Source organism: Trematomus bernacchii, unplaced genomic scaffold (assembly GCF_902827165.1).
Source record: "Trematomus bernacchii unplaced genomic scaffold, fTreBer1.1, whole genome shotgun sequence".
In the NCBI taxonomy this organism is placed as follows: domain Eukaryota; kingdom Metazoa; phylum Chordata; class Actinopteri; order Perciformes; family Nototheniidae; genus Trematomus; species Trematomus bernacchii.
Window position 1 is genome coordinate 2,937,819 of NW_022987801.1, and position 21,919 is coordinate 2,959,737.

At 41.4% G+C, this 21,919-nt stretch overlaps 1 protein-coding gene across 1 annotated transcript; it reads left to right on the forward strand.

The window, feature by feature from the left end:
• The first annotated feature begins 1,990 nt into the window (after positions 1–1,990).
• On the forward strand, positions 1,991–13,667 carry pik3c3 (phosphatidylinositol 3-kinase, catalytic subunit type 3). The gene is given in 39 exon segments (XM_034150059.1): positions 1,991–2,355; positions 3,329–3,410; positions 3,412–3,518; positions 3,797–3,940; positions 4,105–4,177; positions 4,180–4,236; positions 5,181–5,267; positions 5,853–5,882; positions 5,884–5,949; positions 6,045–6,101; positions 6,103–6,117; positions 6,329–6,370; positions 6,372–6,425; positions 6,427–6,435; positions 6,999–7,050; positions 7,053–7,090; positions 7,211–7,234; positions 7,236–7,395; positions 8,151–8,283; positions 8,702–8,735; positions 8,738–8,782; positions 8,914–8,981; positions 9,068–9,173; positions 9,265–9,381; positions 9,659–9,790; positions 9,896–10,024; positions 10,251–10,320; positions 10,447–10,511; positions 10,588–10,672; positions 10,748–10,822; positions 10,906–11,024; positions 11,026–11,055; positions 11,057–11,076; positions 12,411–12,453; positions 12,455–12,502; positions 12,598–12,642; positions 12,645–12,716; positions 13,232–13,273; positions 13,524–13,667. Coding segments are annotated over 39 exon segments (2,784 nt in total). The 5' UTR covers positions 1,991–2,290.
• The last annotated feature ends 8,252 nt before the right edge of the window (positions 13,668–21,919 follow it).

The following is a 21,919-nucleotide window of genomic DNA, read 5'->3' on the forward strand; positions in this document are numbered from 1 at the left end:
TAAACAGACATTAACTTACCCTTGCCTTAATGTACATTTAAAACACATGCCTGATACACTAAAGTAATATCAAATGTCTACACTCAAAATATAGAGTAGAAAGAGCTTCAAGTGTCTCCACCAAAATCATCAAGACACTAAATGAGGGAATTTCTTTCTTAGGATTTAATGTTCATTTCATTTCTAACCTTTATTTAACCAGATTCATTCCTCCAGTAGATGTAATGTTTAATTTCACACCCATCTGTACGTTTAACCACACTGCACACATACATGTATATGCATTTCTGCTATAACCTCTGACCCCTACCTCCAGAATGACCTCATATTAATGATGTCACACTGTTAACTCCAGTCTGTGACCTCATGCCAGTCCCGTCCAACCCATAAGGAATGATGGATATGCAGAGTATTAAGTAAGAAGAAACATATTAAATCATATTTATGTAATTGCTTTAATAGAGTAGTTGTGCTGCCATTTCTAGGTCAAGCTTAAAATAATAAAAAATGTTATTTCTTTATCCCATCTCTTATCACAAAAGGTGTGTGCTTCTTTTCATAGTTTGGCCTATATGTTTTTTCGATAACCCAAAATCCATCTTCCACTGGTCTTTAGTTTGCTGTATGTCGTGCACACGTGTGCATTTCTGTGTAATCTTAAAATATAAGATGTGACCCTGACTAGTCAGCATAGTGTCGCTGCCTGGGGCAACAAAACATTAGCTCATCTTCTTCCAGTTGTTTGCTGTCTGAGGTGCGAGATCATAGGAAAAATCCTCTCTAGCCTCCCACAGGAGGCCCCGGGGCCTCTTAACGTGGTGTTTTACGTGCTTTTTCTCTCGTACCCCTACAGTAGTCGGAGAGTGTTGATAGGCCTCATCAGTCCCGGGGTGCTTCTTCTTCATACATGTGTATGACTCACAGTTGCCTCTCTCAAGCTGTACATTGGTTCTATGAAGACTTATTGCAGTTCAAGTATTGGTGCCCTTGACATGAGTAATACACAGGTAACGATAAATATCGTACCTGATAGCAGAGATGATTTGAGGAGGGTCAGCGCCAGCGGTCGGTTTCAACCTTAATTGAATTTATTCTGATGCTGTTTCAGACGTTGGAAGATGTTTTATTGGCAGATGTTCTTACATCAGTTCAACTCGGGTGGTGCTGACCTCTTCAGCGCCTGAGGGTCCCATACAATATCCCGACGATGAGTTCACAACCTGATTTGACAACTGGTTGTCGTCAATGTGGAGGAAAAGGGAGGACCCATAAAACAAAAGATGAGGATTTTCCTTACAAACGCCTGTTGCCCTTCACGGATATGCATTTCATTAGGGACAAGTGCGTTTGAATTTGGTGACCTTTCTGTGAAATGAAAGTTCAAGGGGCTGTCATCATGTTTTGTAACAGGAATGTTTGATGGGGAGTTTTTAACACATAATACATATTTTCCATATAGACCAAACTGCAGCCTTAAAGTCCAGTGAACTCATGCTATAAAAACTTAATCTGCATATTTCCCACAGCTGTATGTTTCTTCAGCAAATAATTAATAATACACATACCAATTTCAATGCAATTTTTTGTTTAGAGTATGCCCAGTTCACATAACCTAAAACGTGGTGTATTAGATACACTTTATTGATCCTAATTTGGGATTTTATTTTTCGTCACAGCAGATAGATAAAACATTGCACATGAATTAAAGGTACAATGAAATACAACAGTAAAGATATATATCGTTAGTGGAATATAAACAAATGACTCCACCGTTTTCCTTAATTTGGGTGGAGAAACAGGTTAATGTGTGTTTGGGCTTTGCTGCTCCACTCTTCGGTGAACTGTCACTTTAATAAGCGTATTGTTAACCCCGCCTCTTTTCTACTTCCTCCTTGGTTCTATCAGACTCGACAAATCACAACACGATACAATGATTGCCTGTTGAATTTATCTATCGTGCTGTATCGAGGATTGACTACTCTGGCCTGGCTGTAGATTTGGCTGATGCTGTGTTTGTTGTGTGTAGCTTATCAAAAACATTAAATCATGCCCGGTGAGACAGCGGTTAAAATAATGTCTTTACCGTGAATACACACAGTACAAGTTACATTTTTAAACTTGTCTACACGCTTATAAATTAGCTTTCCGTGTGAGAGGTAGTTTCAAACGGTGTTTTTGTGCCGAGGGCCTTGTCGCAAACCCAACCGCTCGCCAAGTCTCGTATAACCGTCCGGGATTTTCATGTTGTTCAGGTTTTTTATTAAAATTAAGTGTTTTTTTCCGTCGGAAGATGGACACTGATAAATTCAACTATGTTTACAGCTGTGACATGGACATCAATGTTCAACTTAAGATGTAAGTGTTGTACTTATAATGCGTCGCTTATGTATCCAGCAGTGTAACTAATCTATCTTGTGACTTAACAGGATACTTGGTCTGTTTGTGTGTCTGTGTGAGTGTTGGACGACATGTGTGTATTTTACATGATTTTATGACTTTAAGCTTTAAAATATGTCATAAGACACTGTTTATCTATCGGAGTTTAATCAAACCGACAAGTAAATATCACATTTCACTTTAATATTCCCAGGGACATGCGTTAAAATGTGTATGGAGATGTATTCTTACCCTGTGTTTCAATCACTTTCCCCATGTATTACTGGACATAATAGGCATTCATTTTGATGATTAAATAAGTATTCATCTGGCCAACATGTAATCATTTGCTGTTGCTCTATGATTTACGTTGTAATAGTAGATACATAGGCCTTTTATGGACGAACTCATTGATTAGTGGAGAGAATAATATATACGTTTATTGAAAATGATCATATTCTTTATTTTTATTTCTAGTGTGACCTATATCTGTAAGAAAAGTAAGCCAATACTCACATATGAGAAGGCAAAACTCTCCATAGTAGCCTAATAGGATACATTTTAAATCCTAGAGGGGGGGCTTTACAATAAGACCTTTGTTGTTTGTAACCTCTCTTAAACAATGCGTTTGTTATTATATCATTTCTCTTTTATCACTTCCTCCATGCACACCACATGAAATAAATAATCACAATGTTTGTGGATGTATTAAAGTTCTAATTAACTGTCTTATAAGTCTGTTACAGAAATGGGTTTTTATCATGATTATCAAGAATATCAACATAATGTGAAGATGGTAACATTGATTTAAGTTACCAACAATCTTAAACCTGCCAAGAAAGTTAATTAATTTGACTTATCTGTAAGTGAACAAGTGAGAGTACTCTTGAAAGCATCAGAAAACAACGTCTCCCCTTCCTTACCGCCCTCTCTGTCTCCTCTCTTCTTCCAGAGGCAGTTTAGAGGGGAAACGAGAGCAGAACAGCTACAAAGCTCTGCTGGAAGACCCCATGCTGCGGTTCTCCGGCCTCTACCCAGGAAAACTGCTCGGACCTCTACGTCACCTGTCAGGTGTTCGCTGAAGGAAAACCTCTCGCCCTGCCCGTCCGCACCTCGTACAAAGCGTTTAGCACACGTTGGAAGTGAGAACAAATCTGTCTCTTTTCTTATTTCAGTCACTTAGCAGACATACCCCTTTTGATGCCATTGTTAAAATCTTAATCGTAATGTATATTAGAAAAATGTTCACCTTCAAAAGAAATTCCTCTCAGTTTACCCTACTTCTTATTTTGCCTTCTTCAGTGCTTAAAAGACACAAACAGCGCCTAAAAAACGTGCAAATCCTTTTTTTTACCGTAGTTAAATGTTAGTTATTCTGACATTTTTCTCTTTCTTCTTACCATCTCTCACACCTCTACAGCTGGAATGAGTGGCTGCGGCTGCCTGTCAAGTACCCAGACCTTCCCCAAAGTGCCCAGGTTGCTCTCACAATTTGGGACATATATGGACCCGGCAGAGCGGTCCCAGTTGGAGGAACCACTGTCACCCTGTTTGGCAAATATGGGTCAGTCTAAACTCGTTAATGACTGTAAAACATGTTGGAATATTCTTTATTTTGGCACCAGGATTAATTATTACTTCACTTACAGCTGCACTTGTAAGATTTGAATGTACAAGTTCAATTAAACACACGTGATTTTTAAAACACCTCCGCCTGTTGTCTTCTAGTATGTTCCGGCAAGGGATGCATGACCTGAAAGTGTGGCCAGGTGTGGAGGGGAACGGAGGCGAGCCCACCACCACACACCGGACGCACCAGCAACCAGCCTGACGGAGGACCAGATGGGCAGACTCGCCAAGGTACAGTACTGTATGTCTGTGGACAGGAGAATAGGGTTAAGGATTGGGGAGAAAAGGGATGTGGTGTGTTTACTAAACGGCTACATAAATGGATAAGGGAAAGGAATAAGATTAGGGACATGTGTGTGTGTTGGAAAAGGTGGACAGATGTGTCTAAATCATCATCTGTTCCAGGGCCCTGACCTGGAGATACTAGGTGATGTGAGTACAAGAGGAGCGTTAGTGTTGGCACTGCAGTATTTGTGCGTTTGTGTACTGTATGGTGTGTGAAACAGGCCATGGTCCAAACGTATTTGCAAAAAAAAAACTCTTTTCACTTCCATCATTCACTGCTTAAATGAGAATTATCACAATTAAAAAATAAAAACCTATTTACTGCAATACCTTTTTGACTTTTGTGTGAACACTTGTCTGTCAAGTTGTACGGCTTCTGAAAGCATCACACACATGGGTTTTGAATTATTTTCTGCTGTTGCCATAGTTTTGTGTGCATGTTTTTGTTGTTTATTTGGACACAAGAACGTTTTGGCCAACTTGTTGCAGCTTTTTGGAAATATGTATTGGGGGGCATCAGGGAGCTCGTTTGATTTGAGTTAATCTGATTGGATGTTAACTATTTCATTCACAAAATACATTCAGATATATCTTTATCAATCCTGAGGGCATAGTGCCAACTCTAACTAGGGCTAGGCTTCCTGTTCATGGCCAATGTGTGCTTACACCCCTGACCCCCCCACTGGTGAGTTGATTGGCTGCTGAGTGTGTGACCAGAGGCGCTGGATTGGCTGCTGGCACTGGATTGTGCATGATTGGGCGAGCTGTTTGCCACCATGCTACGACCAGTTCTGCCGCTACAGAAATCACAACCTCTGTATTGAGATTTTTATATTTTTGGTTAACCTTTTTTCTTCCTCCCATCCCACTCCATTTCTCTCTCCATGCAGCTGACGAAGGCCCATCGACAGGGCCACATGGTGAAGGTCGACTGGCTGGACCGTCTGACCTTCAGAGAGATTGAGATGATCAACGAGGTGAGTGGGTTTAGCTGGACTGTGTTTTCAAAACAGAACTTTTTTTGATCCTGGAGTAGAAAAAGGCGACGTTGCCTCCACAACTAAATCATCTTAACCACTATTTAATAGAATGCCATGACGATTTTGAAAGAAATGCATCGTTCTCAGAGGACGAAACCTCATGACTTCTGACTTTTTACTAATTAGCATGCTAACTTTGATAATTAGTACTAACACTGTGCACAGACGATTGTAGATTCTTAGGTTTGTACTATGTTATAAACACAATCAGAGTCATACACGCAGTCATGAACCAATCTGCGTAATGTCAGAAATAATCATTATGACCCGGAAAGTACAGATTCGTCACACTCCACAGATTGGAGGAATGTAGAAACTATTTCAGTATTTGTAAGGCAGGGTTTTCCGAGCTATTTTAAGTGGCTATAATTTATTATTTGAAAAAGTTGGACGATATCAAGCTTATAGTGGGTGTCGACTCATTATTTAGCTATCTGGCCCGCAACTTGGGGGATAATAAGTCAATGTTGTGTCCTTATCCTACTAATTCTTTTATTTTTTTCTCCATGTATGTCTCCGCAGAGTGAGAAACGCAGCTCTAACTTCATGTACCCTCATGGTGGAGTTTCCCCGCGTCAAAACAAATGACAAGGAGTACAGCATTGTCTATTACGAGAAGGTATTATTTCTAGGTGAAATTCAACTTAATAAACATGTCTAAAACACACTGGAAGTGATGACACTGATGGTGTCTTTCACTCTGTCCCCTCTCAGGATGGAGACGACGCGTCACCTGTTCTCACCAGCTGCGACATCGTCAAAGTTCCTGACCCCACAGATGGCGATGGTGAGAGGACACACACATACATAACCACACAATATACAACAAATAATATATGGTGGCTTCGTGTAATGTGCAGAAAAAGGTAGATACTTATTCGCTTAGCTTTGGGTGATTTTCACGCACATTTATGTACATATATAATATATTTAGCATGGTTTAATCTATAGTGTATAAACCTATATATGCAGTATTTTACAATTAATGTTTTTTACAGGAGAACCTGGTAGAGAGCAAGCATCACAAGCTGGCTCGAAGCCCTCCGTAGCGGGCCATCGGATCACGACCTGAAGCCAACGCTGCCACTGAGAGACACAGCTCAATGTGAGTGACAGGCAGTATGATTCCTGACAACTAGAAAAAGTGATTAAATCAACCAATAAGCTCTCCAACAGTATCAGTAGTGATTATTTGTTTGGATAACCAGCTCTAGCTCTGCATTCCTGTGCTCTTACAGTGAATTATACAGATGTTTTAATTGTAACTCAGCTAAGAAACAAACAGTTTTAAAGTAAAAGATATACATATTGCACTCTGCGTGTCACGCATAAGTTAGGATCAAAGAAGGGATATGAAAGCATATTTTGACACCGTGTGTGTGTGGTGTGTGTGTGTGTGGTGTGTGTGTGTGTGTGTGGTGTGTGTGTGGTGTGTGTTGTGTGTGTGTGTGTGGTGTGTGTGTGTGTGTGTGGTGTGTGTGTGAATGTAGTATGTGTGTGTGTGGTGTGTGGTGTGTGTGTGTGTGTGTGTGTGTGTGTGTGTGTGTGTGTGTGTGTGTGTGTGTGTGTTGTGTGTGTGTGTGCTCGTGTGTGTGTGTGCATGTGTGTTGTGTGTGTGTGTTGTGTTGTGTGTGTGTGTTGGTGTGTGTGTGTGTGTGTTCCCATCAGATCATCGTGAGCTACCCTCCAACGAAGCAGCTGAGCTCTGAAGAGCAGGACCTGGGTGGAAGTTCAGATACTACCTCACCACGCAGGAGAAGGTGGGTGTCTTTATGATATTGTACTCCAAACATACCCAAAGCTAATCGTGCTCCTCTATCAACTCTCATCTCTACAGAATGATATTCTTCCTCCTCCTCCTCCTCCTCCTCTCGCTGCAGGCCCTGACAAAGTTCCTGAAGTGGTGTGAACGTGGACCTGCCCCAGGAGGCCAAGCAGGCCCTGGAGATGCTGGGGAAGTGGAGGCCGATGGACGTGGAGGACTCCCTGGAGCTGCTGTCCTCCCAGTTCTCAACCCCACGGTTGCGACGCTACGCTGTGACGCGCCTGCAGCAGGCCGACGATGAGGGTAGGAGGAGGAAGTGGAGAGGGTCAGGGGGACTGAGAGGGTCAGGGGGACTGAGAGGGTCAGGGGGACTGAGAGGGTCAGGGGGACTGAGAGGGTCAGGGGGAGACAGAAGGATACTCGTGTGGGCATGAAATGATAACTCTGTTTTGTGTGTATAGAACTTTAAATTCTCCTGAGACAAAGCATTTCAAAGTTTACCTTCCAAAGTGTATTTATAACAACATGATGATGACAGAGCTGTTTAAAAGTGACAGTTCACCCTTAATTGTTACATTTCTTGTTTTTTAAATGTATTATTTTAACCGAGTTGTGCACCTCTAGCGAACTTCCCTATGGTTCCATTACATTTGAGAGAATGCAGACATTTCTACAGCCAAAATCTACAAAAGTCTTCCTTTGCTGACTGAAAACACACCTGTTTCGGCACAAAAATATATAAACTTGAAGTATTTAAATATTGAAATCAATGGAGACCAATGCACAAGCATACAATGGTATGGCTTTAATGAAACAAATATACCTGCAGGTTTCTTGCTGTTCTGGGTTTTGTGTCCTAATGGTTCATTGTACGTTTCTTGGAAAAAATGTCAGCTAAATGAAACGTAAACATTGTTTTTTCCGATTTTGGGTGAAACTGTTCCCTTTTTAAATGAATTCTTTACACGTTGACAGAAAATATACACGTTTTCAAATGATAAAAGTGAGCTTTACATTCAAAATCCATACTTATTCCCCATCTCTTCTCTCTCTTTAGGACCTGCTGATGTATCTCCTGCAGCTGGTCCAGGCGCTGAAGTACGAGAACTTCAACGATATTCAGGGTGGCCTGGAGCCAGGCAGCAAGAGAGACAGCCAGGGACTTTCAGACGAATCCACCATGGACAGGTCAGTGCTCTGAGGATCGTAAATGAGTCAGCACTGCTGGGAGCTTTGACAGGAAAGCAGGGCACATGGTGTGATTACTCGGTAAAGATGTTACTCTGAAGAGTGAGGGAAAAAGTTTGTACCTTCCAGATTTTCTTGTTTGTTTTGTACTGCCTAGATCTAAATATACCTCGGAATTTCACACTGGTTTGGGAGAGTTTTTGCTGCTTTTGCGGAATTTGATTATTTGCTTTCATGAAGCGTTGTGAACTCTTAGGGTGATTTTACTGGCCGCACTCTGTAGAGCTGCAGCCAGAATCTGGAGGCAGAGCACTCGCCGTCTAAAGCAGTCCATACTGAACTATCTCAGTTTAGGTTCAAATGAACTTCATTTTTGAACTGCTGCGATCTCTTATTACTCATTGTTCTCTTTCTGTAGTTCACAGATCCTGACTGGCCATCGGGATCTTCCACTGCGACACAGAAAGGCAAGGAGGGAGCCGACGGTGAAACTCAAGAGGTGAGAGGAGGATCCATAAAGGAATAATCACTACCCGACACATAAACTAACATCAGTTGTTGTGGTCAAAAGCAAAGTATCTTTCTAGAAATGTAACATGTATTCCTATCCCCCAATGTGTGTCTTTGTAGCAGGACTTGTGCACGTTTCTCATCTCCCGAGCTTGCAAGAACTCCGAACTTGCCAACTATTTATATTGGTGAGTAGCAGCTCAAATCAGATGAGTTCATTATTCAAACTGAAAATCAGTCCTTGTGTTTATATTGATCTGTGTGTGTTCATCAGGTATGTGATAGTGGAGTGTGAGGACCAGGACACCCAGCAGAGAGACCTTAAGACCCACGAGATGTACCTGAACGTCATGAGGAGGTTCAGCCAGGCTCTGCTCAAGGTCAGGCACAAAGTATTGTAGATACACGTTTCCCTTTTTTTCGTAATATGTATATCTTTAGCTGTTAACACACACTTCCTGTTTCCCGCAGGGTGATAAGAGTGTGAGGGTGATGCGGTCGCTGCTGGCCGCTCAGCAGACGTTTGTGGACAGACTGGTGCAGCTGATGAAAGCCGTGCAGAGGGAGAGTGGAAATCGTAAGAAGAAGGTAACAACAGAATAAATGCACATGCAAATATTTGCTTAACCTCTCAGGGTTATCCTGTTAAAATCTTACATATGTTAACTGTACAAAACACTTACAGGTTATTTTGTGCAGGTTTGTTGACAAGACAATCCTGTATGTATCCTAATATTTATAGAGTGTTACATTTGGCTCTCACAGAAACATGCAGTGTCTTATTGAATGTGCACACTGTTTCCTTTGATTCTGGGCACACTGATCCCCGCTCAGTTGTTTCACATCCCTCCCTGTGTCTCTGCAGACGGAGCGGCTGCAGGCTCTGCTGGCTGACAACGAGAAGGTGAATCTGTCAGAGATCGAGCCCATCCCTCTCCCTCTGGAGCCTCAGATCAGGATCAGAGGCATCGTGCCCGACACAGCCACGCTCTTCAAGGTACACAAGGAGAAACTTACATTCCTACATTGTGCTTTGTCTGGACTAACACCAGTATCTGTGTGACACTAGTTCATGAGTCTTTTCCCTGTGTGTGTGTGTCAGAGCGCTCTGATGCCAGCTAAACTGATCTTCAAAGCTGAGGATGGAGCCATGTACCCGGTTATCTTCAAACACGGAGACGATCTGAGGCAGGATCAGCTCATCCTGCAGATCATCTCTCTCATGGACAAAGTAAGAAGGCTCAACATTATGATAAGTCACTTTATGGATGGGAAATGTAGTTTAATTGAATAAGACTTCCAAGCATTTATAGTCATAGATGTCTTTGGGTTTTGTTTCTATGAACATCTCATCAGCTGAAAGTAAATGTTAATAATGCAGTCTTTGGATCCATGTCCTCTTACACACAGCACAGTTGTTGCTTTCCTAATGTCTTCCCTGATTTGTGTGTTAATAGCTTTTAAGGAAAGAGAATTTGGACCTGAAGTTGACGCCGTACAAAGTGTTGGCCACCAGCACCAAGCACGGTGAGTCTTATTTACATTTAGTTGCTATGACAACTCAACTGGTGGTTAAATTATGTTTAAAAGTTTGTAATATGTGTTTTCATTGCTGTATTTTCCAGCCTAATCAAAAAGTGTATTTTGTTCCAGGTTTCATGCAGTTTGTCCAGTCCGTCCCTGTTGCTGAAGTCCTGGCGACTGAAGGCAACATCCAGGTGAGCAGAGAAGTAGAAACAGTCAATATAAGCTGACAAACAACATACCTTTTATTCACATCTTTTATTTCCACAGAGCTTCTTCAGGAAGCATGCCCCCAGTGAAAAGGGGCCGTACGGCATCAGCTCAGAGGTGATGGACACATATGTGAAGAGCTGCGGTGAGTCACAGAGCAATGATACTATGCTCTACTTTCAGAAGTGTTTACTGATATTGTGTCTCTCTTTGCTTCCAGCTGGTTACTGCGTCATCACATACATCTTAGGAGTAGGAGACAGACACTTGGACAATCTGCTACTCACAAAAACCGGTGAGGAAAATGTGAAATACGTGTTTTATTTTTACAACCTAGTTTACAGAGCAGATTTTGAATTCTAACTCTTCTTGATTCAGGGAAGCTCTTCCACATCGACTTCGGCTACATCCTGGGTCGAGACCCCAAACCAGCTGCCTCCGCCATGAAGCTGAGCAAAGAGATGGTGGAGGGGATGGGGGGCATGCAGAGCGAGCAGTTACCAGGAGTTCAGGAAGCAGTGCTACACCCGCCTTCCTGCACCTCAGGAGGTAGAGAGACGGAAAGATACACAACACATTTGATCAGAGGGAGAGTCATGCTTGAGACCAGCGGTTCCCAACCTGTGGGCTGCGGCCCCTAGTGGGTCCGCAAAGGCATTGCAAGTGGGCCGCCAAATGATTATTTATTTTATTTTGTACAGGGCTAAAGACACAAACATGGACATAACAATAAAATAATATAGGAGGTGACATTCCCATCTCAGACAACAAACAAAAACAGGAGAAGAGAATAAAGATACAGTCAGTAGGATCACAAACATTTCCCAAACAGAAATAGGTTGACAACCAAATAGCACCAAAAACACAACATGGCAACATATTTATTGTTCCTTTATCCCACTCTTCGTTAGAAGCTCATTATTTCCCATGTCATGGCGTGTTTGAGCCGCCCTTTGATTTTTTGTGGCAATCATTTTTTTCAAAAGCAGTTGTATTTTTAATCTACTCTTCAAACACCTTAATTAAGATTACTCCTTGATTGACTTTTAAAAACATGTATTTAGTCAGAGGAATAGTTGTATTTATTACTGTGTGCGGGTCTTCATCTAAAAGCCCAAATAACAAATTAAAGAGTGTAAATTCATATTTGCCACCAAATAATTTGCAAAACATTATAAATTTGTGTGGAAACATAGATTTGCTTTTCCTTTCTCTTCTCGATCGTCCTTAGCAACGGTCATTACAGTCCTTGACAGCGGTCTGTTTCTACTGGATTTACAACGTGTCACATGTTCTGAATTGACCAATCAGAACTTTATGTAGCCTCTGTATTGTTTATGGTTGAATATGGGCCGCGAAAAAAAAATGTCATTCTTAAGTGGGCCCTCTTAAGCAGACTATCTGCTACAAGTCATGTCCTTTTTACATTATAACCAACTCTTTTATGCTGGTACTGTATCAATTTATGTCAGTAGGGCATGGAAATAAACTGCTTCAGATAAATTTTAATCGCAGTTGTACTTTTAAAACTTAAGAAAATGATCTTTGTTGGTTTAAGCATTGGCTTTAAAAAACTTGGACAAAACATAAAAGCCAGTAAATGTGTGCTGTGATGAATTATCTGCCTTTTCTCGACTGATTTTCCCACTTTACTTTACTGACATGAACCTAAACCAAAGGGCTGAACAAAAGTTGAAAAAGGAGTATTGACAATTGATATCTCATAAAGTAAAACATAGTACGGCCCATCAGGCATGAAAGCTTCAACTCTATTTTAGAAACATCCCCTAATAACTGATACTTTTCATCTTTGTACTGAGGATACAATACGATGATACAACACATGTTAAATCAAATATTTCTTCTTCCCTCCATTTCTTCAGATACTCCAACCTGATCCTGAATCTGTTCTCTCTCATGGTCGACTGCCAATATTCCTGACATCGCCCTGGAGCCTGACAAGACCGTTAAGAAGGTGCGTGGTGTTGCCTCTGGAGCGATTACACTATCTTATCTTGAATAATGTTAAATTGTCTGTACTCTGGTCATATGACTTATATTTTCCTCCAGGTGCAGGACAAGTTCCGATTGGACCTGTCTGACGAGGAGGCGGTTGGCATTACATGCAGAGTCTGATAGATGAGAGTGTGGGCGCTCTGTTCGCTGCTGTGGTCGAGCAGATACACCAAGTTTGCTCAGGTATGCTACCTAAAAATAATCAGGTTGTCTGTCTTGTTTTTTTTTAACCCGTTTCCCTATTTTTTGGATGTTTTTGTATGTCAAACGCTGGTGTAGGAGCCATATGTTAAACATGTATAATTTGATATTTATGTGTGTACATATTTGAACATTGTATTTCTTTGTATGAGTATTATTATATCATTTATTTAAACCAGCTGTTGTGTGAAATTGACGTCATAGCCGACAGCAGCTGCTGGGTAATTAGGGGGAAAGAATCAAGGAGAACATCGTTTATTGACAATATGCGTTTGTACTGATACCTTTGTTTAAATCAATCAAACTTACCTGAGACGTATTTTTTGTTGGAGTCAAGCTATTGCTACATGTGGATATATTAATTTAGATTTGAACTCTGAATTAGATTGAACTGAACCAGTGCCCTTTACGCACAGAAATGTTCATTTTCTCCATTCTTTAAAAATCTAAGAATTGTGTTCCTGTTCTCTTTTCGTACTGGCGCCAGATGAGGCTGGAACTGGATCGAACTTGTCAACACGAGCACACGGTGGGATCACGTGCTCGATCCCGTGTGTGTGTTGTGTGGAAGAAACTTCAATGACTCTGTCAAAAAGGCCAAGAATGCAGTGCCAACATTTACTGCAAGATGGGTTGAACAAGGACACGGCTTTCCTTTGTTGCTATGTATATATAATGTATATTAATTATTAAATGAATGAATGATGTATGGCCAAAATAAAAAATTGTTGATACAAGTTTGTTTTTTTAACTTGTCCGTTTTTATCATTTTACCCCAGAACGTGCTGCTATGCAGTGGTTTATGGCCCGGACATGTTTCTAAATTGAGCATCGCTGACCATCTGTGGATCGGTCCTAGCGTCGCTGATGGGGGTAAAAACAAGTCCACCCCGAGAGGGTTGGATGAGTCACACCGCGAGTGACTAAGCATTTCCTGCCACAGAGAAAGAGAAGCTATATTTCTGACCGTGAAGGTCTTTATTTAAAGTTTCTCTGTTCTGTTAATGACCACTAATACTCTCAAACAAAGGCAGCCAAATCTAATGTTTAACGTTCTTTAATAATGCACCTGCAGACTACATATGGGAAGTAGATGGCAGCTCTAACTGGTTTACTTTACCCTTAATTAAGAACTATTCAAGTATACAGGGAGCTTTAAAATTGATTGGGTTATTGAACTGAGGTGGAAATGTAAGTACATTTATTACTAGGTACTTGAAACTTCACTCAGTGTTCTTGTTTTTTCATGTCCGATTGTTACTTTTTCTCCATTACATTTCCAAGGGAGATATTCTCTTACACTCACACCATTTACATTGTAAGAGTGGTGCTACCTGTAAATAAAGATATTTGCACAAAAATCAACGTAGCTTATTATAATTCTCTTGAGATACTTTATTTAGACTTTTTTGACTGCTATGTTGTTTTTCTCAAATGTTTATCTACCATACTATGTCGTTTTTTTTGGACATACTATAATATGTCGTTGGGGAATAATTTGCCCTGCATGCCTCCTTCGCCCTCTGAGCGCGCTGACCAACCTGAGCAGCCGTTATCTCCCATAAGGAGGGGCTGCCCTAGCATATTGTTTGATGTTGCCAGTTTATGACCGTGGCAACTCTCGGTCAGAGATAGTTATTGGTTGTGGGGACACCTGGAACACATCCTTCTCGGGGGTAGATGACCCCGAGCCATAAGCGACAACAAATGTGATTCAGTGTCCCTCAGCTGTTTCGTCTAACTAATGAAGAATGTTGATTATTACACTCTGAACTAGTTAAAACCTGGAGCTACAGGAGGGTGCTCCAGGATTGATTGTGGCATCTCAACCGTGAGGTCAAACTCGTGGCCCGTGACATGTCTTGTGAATTCTCCGGCCGAAGCTCCAAATAAACCGTCAGTGTTTGCCATCAAAGCTCCAGCTCTCCTCGTGTCTCTCTGAGTCCTGACTCCTATTGCTTCAGAAGTTTCCCCCACAAAGTCTATTTTTGTGATACACTTTCGACATAACATGCTATGTTCGGTTTATTTGTGATATTTTCGACATACTATACTATGTAGTCGGAAAATCTAGACATGTCAAAACGTCGAGAAAAACAACATAGTATAGTATACAAATAACGACAGTAATATAAGTAAAAAAAAAACGACAGATATGTCGACATTGAGAAAAACGCAGCATAGTATACTATGTCGTTTTTTTCAACTTATTATACTATGTTGTATTTGTGATATTTTCGACATATCTATTTTTATCTCAGAATTGGCATTTCAAACACATTTCTTACTAAACTAGTCACAATAAACAGTTCAAATAAACTGATTACATTTTTACATAATTTATTTGAGTTATAACATGAGTCGTTACAACACTGTTGGCATATACCCTCCTCCTCCTTAACACACATTATAACATGTTCAGTTTCATGCACAATAATCATGAGCTGATTAAAATGTGTTTTAGCATACCAAGGTCACCTCAGGAAACTCAATCCACACGACTTTGTCTACGCAATTTGATATATTCAGAGGAATTACAGCCACATAGCAGAACAAAAACAAAGGTCCAACACACAGCTCCCACTGTTGTGTAGTCAGGTGCTCGAGCTCGCAGCCAGCTTCTCGCTTCATGCGTTAATCATCTCTCTCCACGAGCATAATCAGCACTATGCTTATTAATAAAAGCCATACTTGTTACGTTGAGCTTTGGACAACCCCCCAGGTCTCTGTGGACTCTGGAAAAGGTAGAAGGGGAAACAAACAATGCTGGATGGCCAAACCCCAAAGGCTCCCCAATGTTGCGGAAAGAATGCAACACCAGCAAAACAGAAGGCAGAAAAAAGCGAGATGTCAAGATGTTTCTTGTTTTTCATGCAGGAGGGCAGAATGAGGCGTCAGTCCACGGGTAAGAGGAGGCAACTGTGAGTCAGAGAGAGCGAGGAATGATAGAAAAAGTTACCCTCTGTTATCACTTTAAAGGAGCTGTTGGCTGCGCGTGGGGGGTCAGGCGTTCCTGTTTATGAAGCTTATGGTTTTGAACCGGCCTGTTGAGTGTCACTGGACCTCGGCACAAAAACGCAGAGGGGGGAAGAACCACATCCAGATTTAGACGTTTCACTGAATCTGTGGTACATGCACAGAAAAACAGCTACTTTTGGACGTGTCAGATAAACTATTGCTGCTCCATTGGAAGTTCTCACTCAGCAGTCGATCCTCGGACCCAATTTCTCTTTCTGACTCAGATCGGACAGGCAGTGAGAGCCAGAGGAATGTGCTTACATGATTAAAATGGGATGACAGGCGCCAGCTAAACAGAATTACATGTTAGAGGTCATTTGGTGGCTTTCAGCGAGGAATTCAAAGTTGGGTCATGACCTTTTATCTTCATTCAATGGTAGTAATGAACTCTATTCAAAGATTAAATGAATAAATATATAAGTACATAACAGCATGATCAGAGCTAAAAAATGTATCCATTAATGAAAGACATCTTAGCACAGTTTGCTAACTTTGCTATCTCAGTCTGTAAACGAAGCTAGTGACCATAGGTTGAAACAAACTAGTTTGCATATATTGACAGATATTTGTATTTCTTAACATGTTTGATAACAATCATTAAAATAAATATATCAGTTAAAAAAAATTAACTTGTGCAAACTGTCAGACATTTTAACTGGTCTTGCAGAAGCGTAACTCCCTTCTCCTTTTAAAACTTCACATGGACGTGGAGAAGCCTTTGAGACCCCCAATGACAGCTACCCTTATTGAACAACACTCCGGTCTCTAAATGTGTCCCATAGTTACCCTTAGTAGAGACATAGCTGGGATTATGATACCGTGTGTCGAGGTTTGCTCCTTGTTGGAGAAGGATAGGATGGAGAATTGAAATCCTAGTCTGTCTCACAGGAGTTCGACTGAGGTCCACCTACCTCAGACATTATTGTCCTTCACATCAGCTGACTTTATTTCGTCATGTTGACAGGGCTCGTCACTGCATCCTGGGATTAGCTCAGCGTTTTCCCCCCCCAAAGTGATCAAGATGGGTTCATCCAAACCTCTCTCAAGTCCTTCAGCAGTGTAGAGATGGTCTATGTGTGACTAGCAAACTCCAGCTGGATGTCACAAGGGTCCCACAGGGACCGGGGAAAGAGGAACCAAAGAGTCTGGATCCTGAACAGAGGCCTTAGTGAAAGAATACAAATGAAGATAAGCAATCTGTCAAGGAGAAATATCCAGCTCACACTTAAAACGATGGTTTGTGAGGAGAGTTAAAAGACAAATAAATCGTACCAGAGTCTCAGGTTGATTTTCAGAGGTAAGTGCAGTGTGTTTAGGTATTTTCAGAAACACAGCGAGGAGAGGAACAAGGAGCAGAGAAGTCAGTCCGATTCCCAGACACACCGCGGGCAGCAGCACTGAAACACAATATATAAGTTGAACACAAATGTTATCCCAATAAACAAACAATACAGCAGACTTTCAAAGACACAGGGGACAAGATAAATAAAGAGCGAGGCTGCAGAATCAATCAGCATTGGCCATTGGACCTCTGCACAGAGTCCTTTTTAAGAAAAACAAACAAAAAAAGAGTATGTGCCAAGTCCAGAACGTTTCTTAACGCCTCTAAACTGCACAATGACCCAAAGTTGTATTAAGCAAATGTGTTTTTTTGCTAGAATTACTAAGCAAAAATTACTAGGGATATAAAAAGATGCTTTTTGACAAGCCAAAAAAAAAGCAAATGGAAGGAAGCTTTGGTAAACTGAGGTGATCTTCAATAAAATGGTGCATTCAAGGCATCACAAGTTTCTAGTTTTCCTTAGCGACACATGAACAAGGCCAGTAGATGGCCCTAAACTGGCACTGCAGAGGTTCTGTTCCTCATGTTGGCAAACACTAATCAATGGATACTAACATACTGAGAATGCCTGTCCCATTGAGCCATGAGAATCCATCACGTCCTCTGTCTACTTATTAACCCTCCTATTGGTTAACATGTGATGTATTTAAGGGCATTTCAGGATGGTGATATAGTTTGTGACATGTCGCTCTCTAACCTGATTGGGAAACGGTCTGGACGCACTGAGGGGAAGACTTTGGAGAAGCCGCCATGGAGAACGTTGGGAAGGAGAAGTTGGCCACAGCGCAGTAATTCTGACCCGCAGCCAAGCCGGAGAACTCCACATGGGACACCACCTCCTGGGTCCAAACCGTACGTCTCTGCAAGGACACAAAGCACTCAGCTTTCAAAAATTAAAACCAGAGATCTTTCTTAGGATTAAGTATGCCATCAGAAAGGGTAAACAAAAGATTGAATAGGTAATGAAATATATTTAATATAACAACATCAGTATTATCCTGTTAATAATCATCTTGAGGAATTGTTGCATCTGACCTTTAGAAATGTAGAAAGGGTTTAACTTAATCGGTTTTGATCAAAAATAGTTTATTTTTCCTTTTTTCACAACTCTACTTGGGTAAGTCATCTGGATGCACCTAGCAGCATCCATGTGTGAACAATTGTTTACTCAAGGCTGATTTACTATATGCCAGCACTAACTTTAGCTAAAATATGCAGGTTTTTTATAAAAATATATATCAGTATCAACTCAGCAAAAAGCAGACCTGGTACTCAGAGTGATTTTGCTTGTTGTACACAGTCACTGTGGTCCATGGGTGGATCAGTTCAGAGATGGGACAGCAGCGCCCCAGAGAGCACCTCCTGTTGGCAGCACAGGGGAACTGCACCTTCACCGTGAGATGGTCTTCTTTCAAAGAGACCGAGACAGAGGGGGGGCTGAAGGCTGGAGGGGGCAAAGAAAAGACAGAGGGAAGGTCAATTATCTTAAAGCTCTGGGGTCATTGGCTAACAATGTTATATCATCCTTAAAGGTCCCCTATTATACTGTTTTTCATCAATATATTATAGGTCTCATATATATACAACACATGTCTCTGAAGTGTTTGGCTCCAAACACCAAACAGATCATTGCAGCATCCCATAATCCCCTCTGTTTCAGCCCTGTTTCAAAAGTGCTGATTCTCTGTCTGTTACTTTAGATGAAAATAAGGAGCCACTCCCCACGCCCCTCTGAGAGATATTTGGTTAAAAATAACACAATAGCCGCGTTCACACCAAGTACTTTGCCGTATTTAGTGCCGGCACTCAGAGCCCCGGCACTTATGACCCCAGGGCATTTAGTACAGATCGCGTTCACACCGCGTTCACACCGGAGGGAAGATTACGCAAATGAGCCGCTGACGTCACTTCTTCTTCTTCTGCTTTGGGTTTACTGGCAGGCCGCAAACCACTTCACGGTGTATACTGCCACCCGGAGTCCCCGGCCGGACGTCCCCGGAGTTGGGGACTGGCTTCAGTAGAAGCTGCTGGGACTCCCAGCAGCTTCTACTGAAGCCTTCCGAGTAAATCGCCAGAACGCCTACACCTCCTCATCTCCACCGCTCCCATGTTTTGTTTTGTGTTGCCATAAGTTAGTCTCTCTGCGTTTGTGCGCTGGGCGAATGCTAATGCTAATAATGCTAAGGCGAGGATAATAAAATGGCGGCTCTACAAAACATTTCAGAGTTGTACGGGCGTGGTTTGCAATTCGCCCAGCCAACCAGAACTGGGGCACTTTTTTCCCCCAGGAAAGTACCATCTCTCAGCAGGCACTAAAAATGGGGGTAAAAGTTCTCGAGATTAAGTGCTCTTTTTGGTGTGAACGCGACATAAGGGGTACTAACGGAACTAAATGCGAAAAGTACGGTGAAAAGTACTCCGGTGTGAACGCGGCTAATGTGCTCTAGGAGGAGATTCAGGTGATAAGGTATGGGGGGGGGGGGGGGGGGGGGGGGGTTACCTTGGTTGGTGATTGGCTAATGGTTACACAAGCCAAAACATCGTTATGACATCGTAAAGTGGCCAAAATTTGATCAGCTCATTTTCAGACAGGTTTTTATATAAATGGATCAGGACAAAAAGTGAGCGAATCTTTTTTCCTGCAACTTTCAGAATCTCTTTACACAGAGGGGACACATGTTGATGTAGAAGAGACATGAACAAGTGGATTTTGCATAATAGGGTCCCCTTTAAAAGCATATTGTAATTCAAGTGGTCTGCCAGAAAACTAGAGTTCTACACATCCTTTTGGCTCTGTTTAATAAACTTCTACCCCCTAATTACATGATGCTGAACACATTATGTACTTTTAAAGCAACAGTTTAAAACCATGTGCAACAGAGAGGGGGACCAGCAGGCTTTCCCACTCTGTATCACATGTTTGTATACATTTTATGACTGTACTGCAGTTTGTCACTGACTGAAGTCACTGTAGTCGAACTTGAGCGGCCTCATCCAGGCGGTGGAGCTGGGGCTGAGGTGGACGCCCAGACGGATCATGTTATACAACTCAAAGTTTGAGAAAGCCGGCGAGACGTCACAGCTGCGGGACGAGATCCAAACGCACCACGGTACTTCCTGCCAGGGGTCCCTGCAAACAAAGGAAGTCACATTGTGCTGCCTGAGCAAAACCAGGAATAAGCTCTCTGCAAATCACAGGCTTTCAGGGTTTAAATGGTGTAATTTAACGCATTCAGCAGAATAATGTGGCTTATTACATTTCTTTAAGTTTCACAAATGAGCCGTTATAACTCCCTTTTCAGCCTTTAACTGGAAAAGTGTTTCGGGGAGGCTGTGGCGCGGTGGACTAGTGCGTTGGTGTTCGGATCAGGGCAGCACTGGTTCAAACCCCACTGCAGTCAGCATGTCGTTGTGTCCCTGGGCAAGACACTTCACCCCAAATTGCTCCTGTGGAGATTGCCCACAGTATTGAGTATGGATAAAAGCGTCTAACAAGTAACATGTAATGTAATGTTTCTTATTAACAGACATTATTTATGTCAGGTAGTTTAAAGTTATAGAAACTATCCTTCGTTGTTTCTATTTAAAACATCACATCTTGATTTTCTTCATCTACATTTAAAGATGTTAGTCTAACGCACATGTGTCAAACTCAAGGCCCTTGGTGGATTTAATTTCGGCCCGCAGGATAATTTCTAATTACTATTAGATCTGGCCCGCCAGTATATTGCACGCACACCGTCACTCAATCCTGAGGATTTCCTCCGCTCAGAGCCTGAGCCCAAACATTGATGAACTTGCACCCGAGATGAGATGCCAAGTATCTGGCTTGAACTAGCATCACAGAGCAGCACACTGAGTTTCAATGGATGTTTCCTTCTGCACTTTCTTTCTCACGACAGCAGGGCATGTTTGGTTTTTTATTTGAGGGAAATAGTTTTTTTGAAGCTGTTGTTGGCCTGTGGAAAAATATAATCATAAGAAATGACTCTGGAAAATCTGCAGATAGAGCCATAAGAAATGAATGCAACTGATTATTTAATGTTTAATGTTGTTTTTATCATTTAAGCTTTGTTAGTTCCAGGTTTAATATGTGCAATAAGTTCATTTCAATAAGTTTTGCAATAAACATTGAACGAGTCCGGCCCTCGACTAGTACCCATTTTTTTTATTTTGGCCCACTGTGTATTTGAGTTTGACACCCCTGGTCTAACGGAACCTTCTTTGCATATCAACATTGATCTGTTGATCTTTTTAACTTAAAAAAATAGCCTATTTTAACACCGATTTGGTTTTCTTTGTGTCAACATTATGTTTTTTACTTTACTGCAGTGATAAATCAGGGCTCATTTCTAAAATGGAAAATATAATTCCTACACATTGTTGCATGAAAAGTAAAATAAATACTTAAACATCATTTTGTAGTGTAATTAGCAAATTATGTACATCTAAAAAAAAAGGTAGTGTAACAGCAGCAGAAGCAATTATTATAGATACAAACAACTTTAAAACTAGGCTATTATATTTCATTATGAGCATCTACTATAATCAGAACGCGGCATACAGCGAAATGAAATATACTGTATAAACATACCAGTAAAAATTTAAACCAAAAGTGTATTGAAAAAGGGAAGTCAGTTGCAAGAACATTTAATTAAAAAACATTTGATACATAAAATGAATTGTGGGGTAAAATGTTTTCTTTTTGTAAATAAATAGTTGTTGAACTTGCTTACTGTAGACACACAGACACACACACAGAAGGACTTACCCCTGCGTCTTTGTCTGCACGGTATAGGTGGTATTAGGACTGGC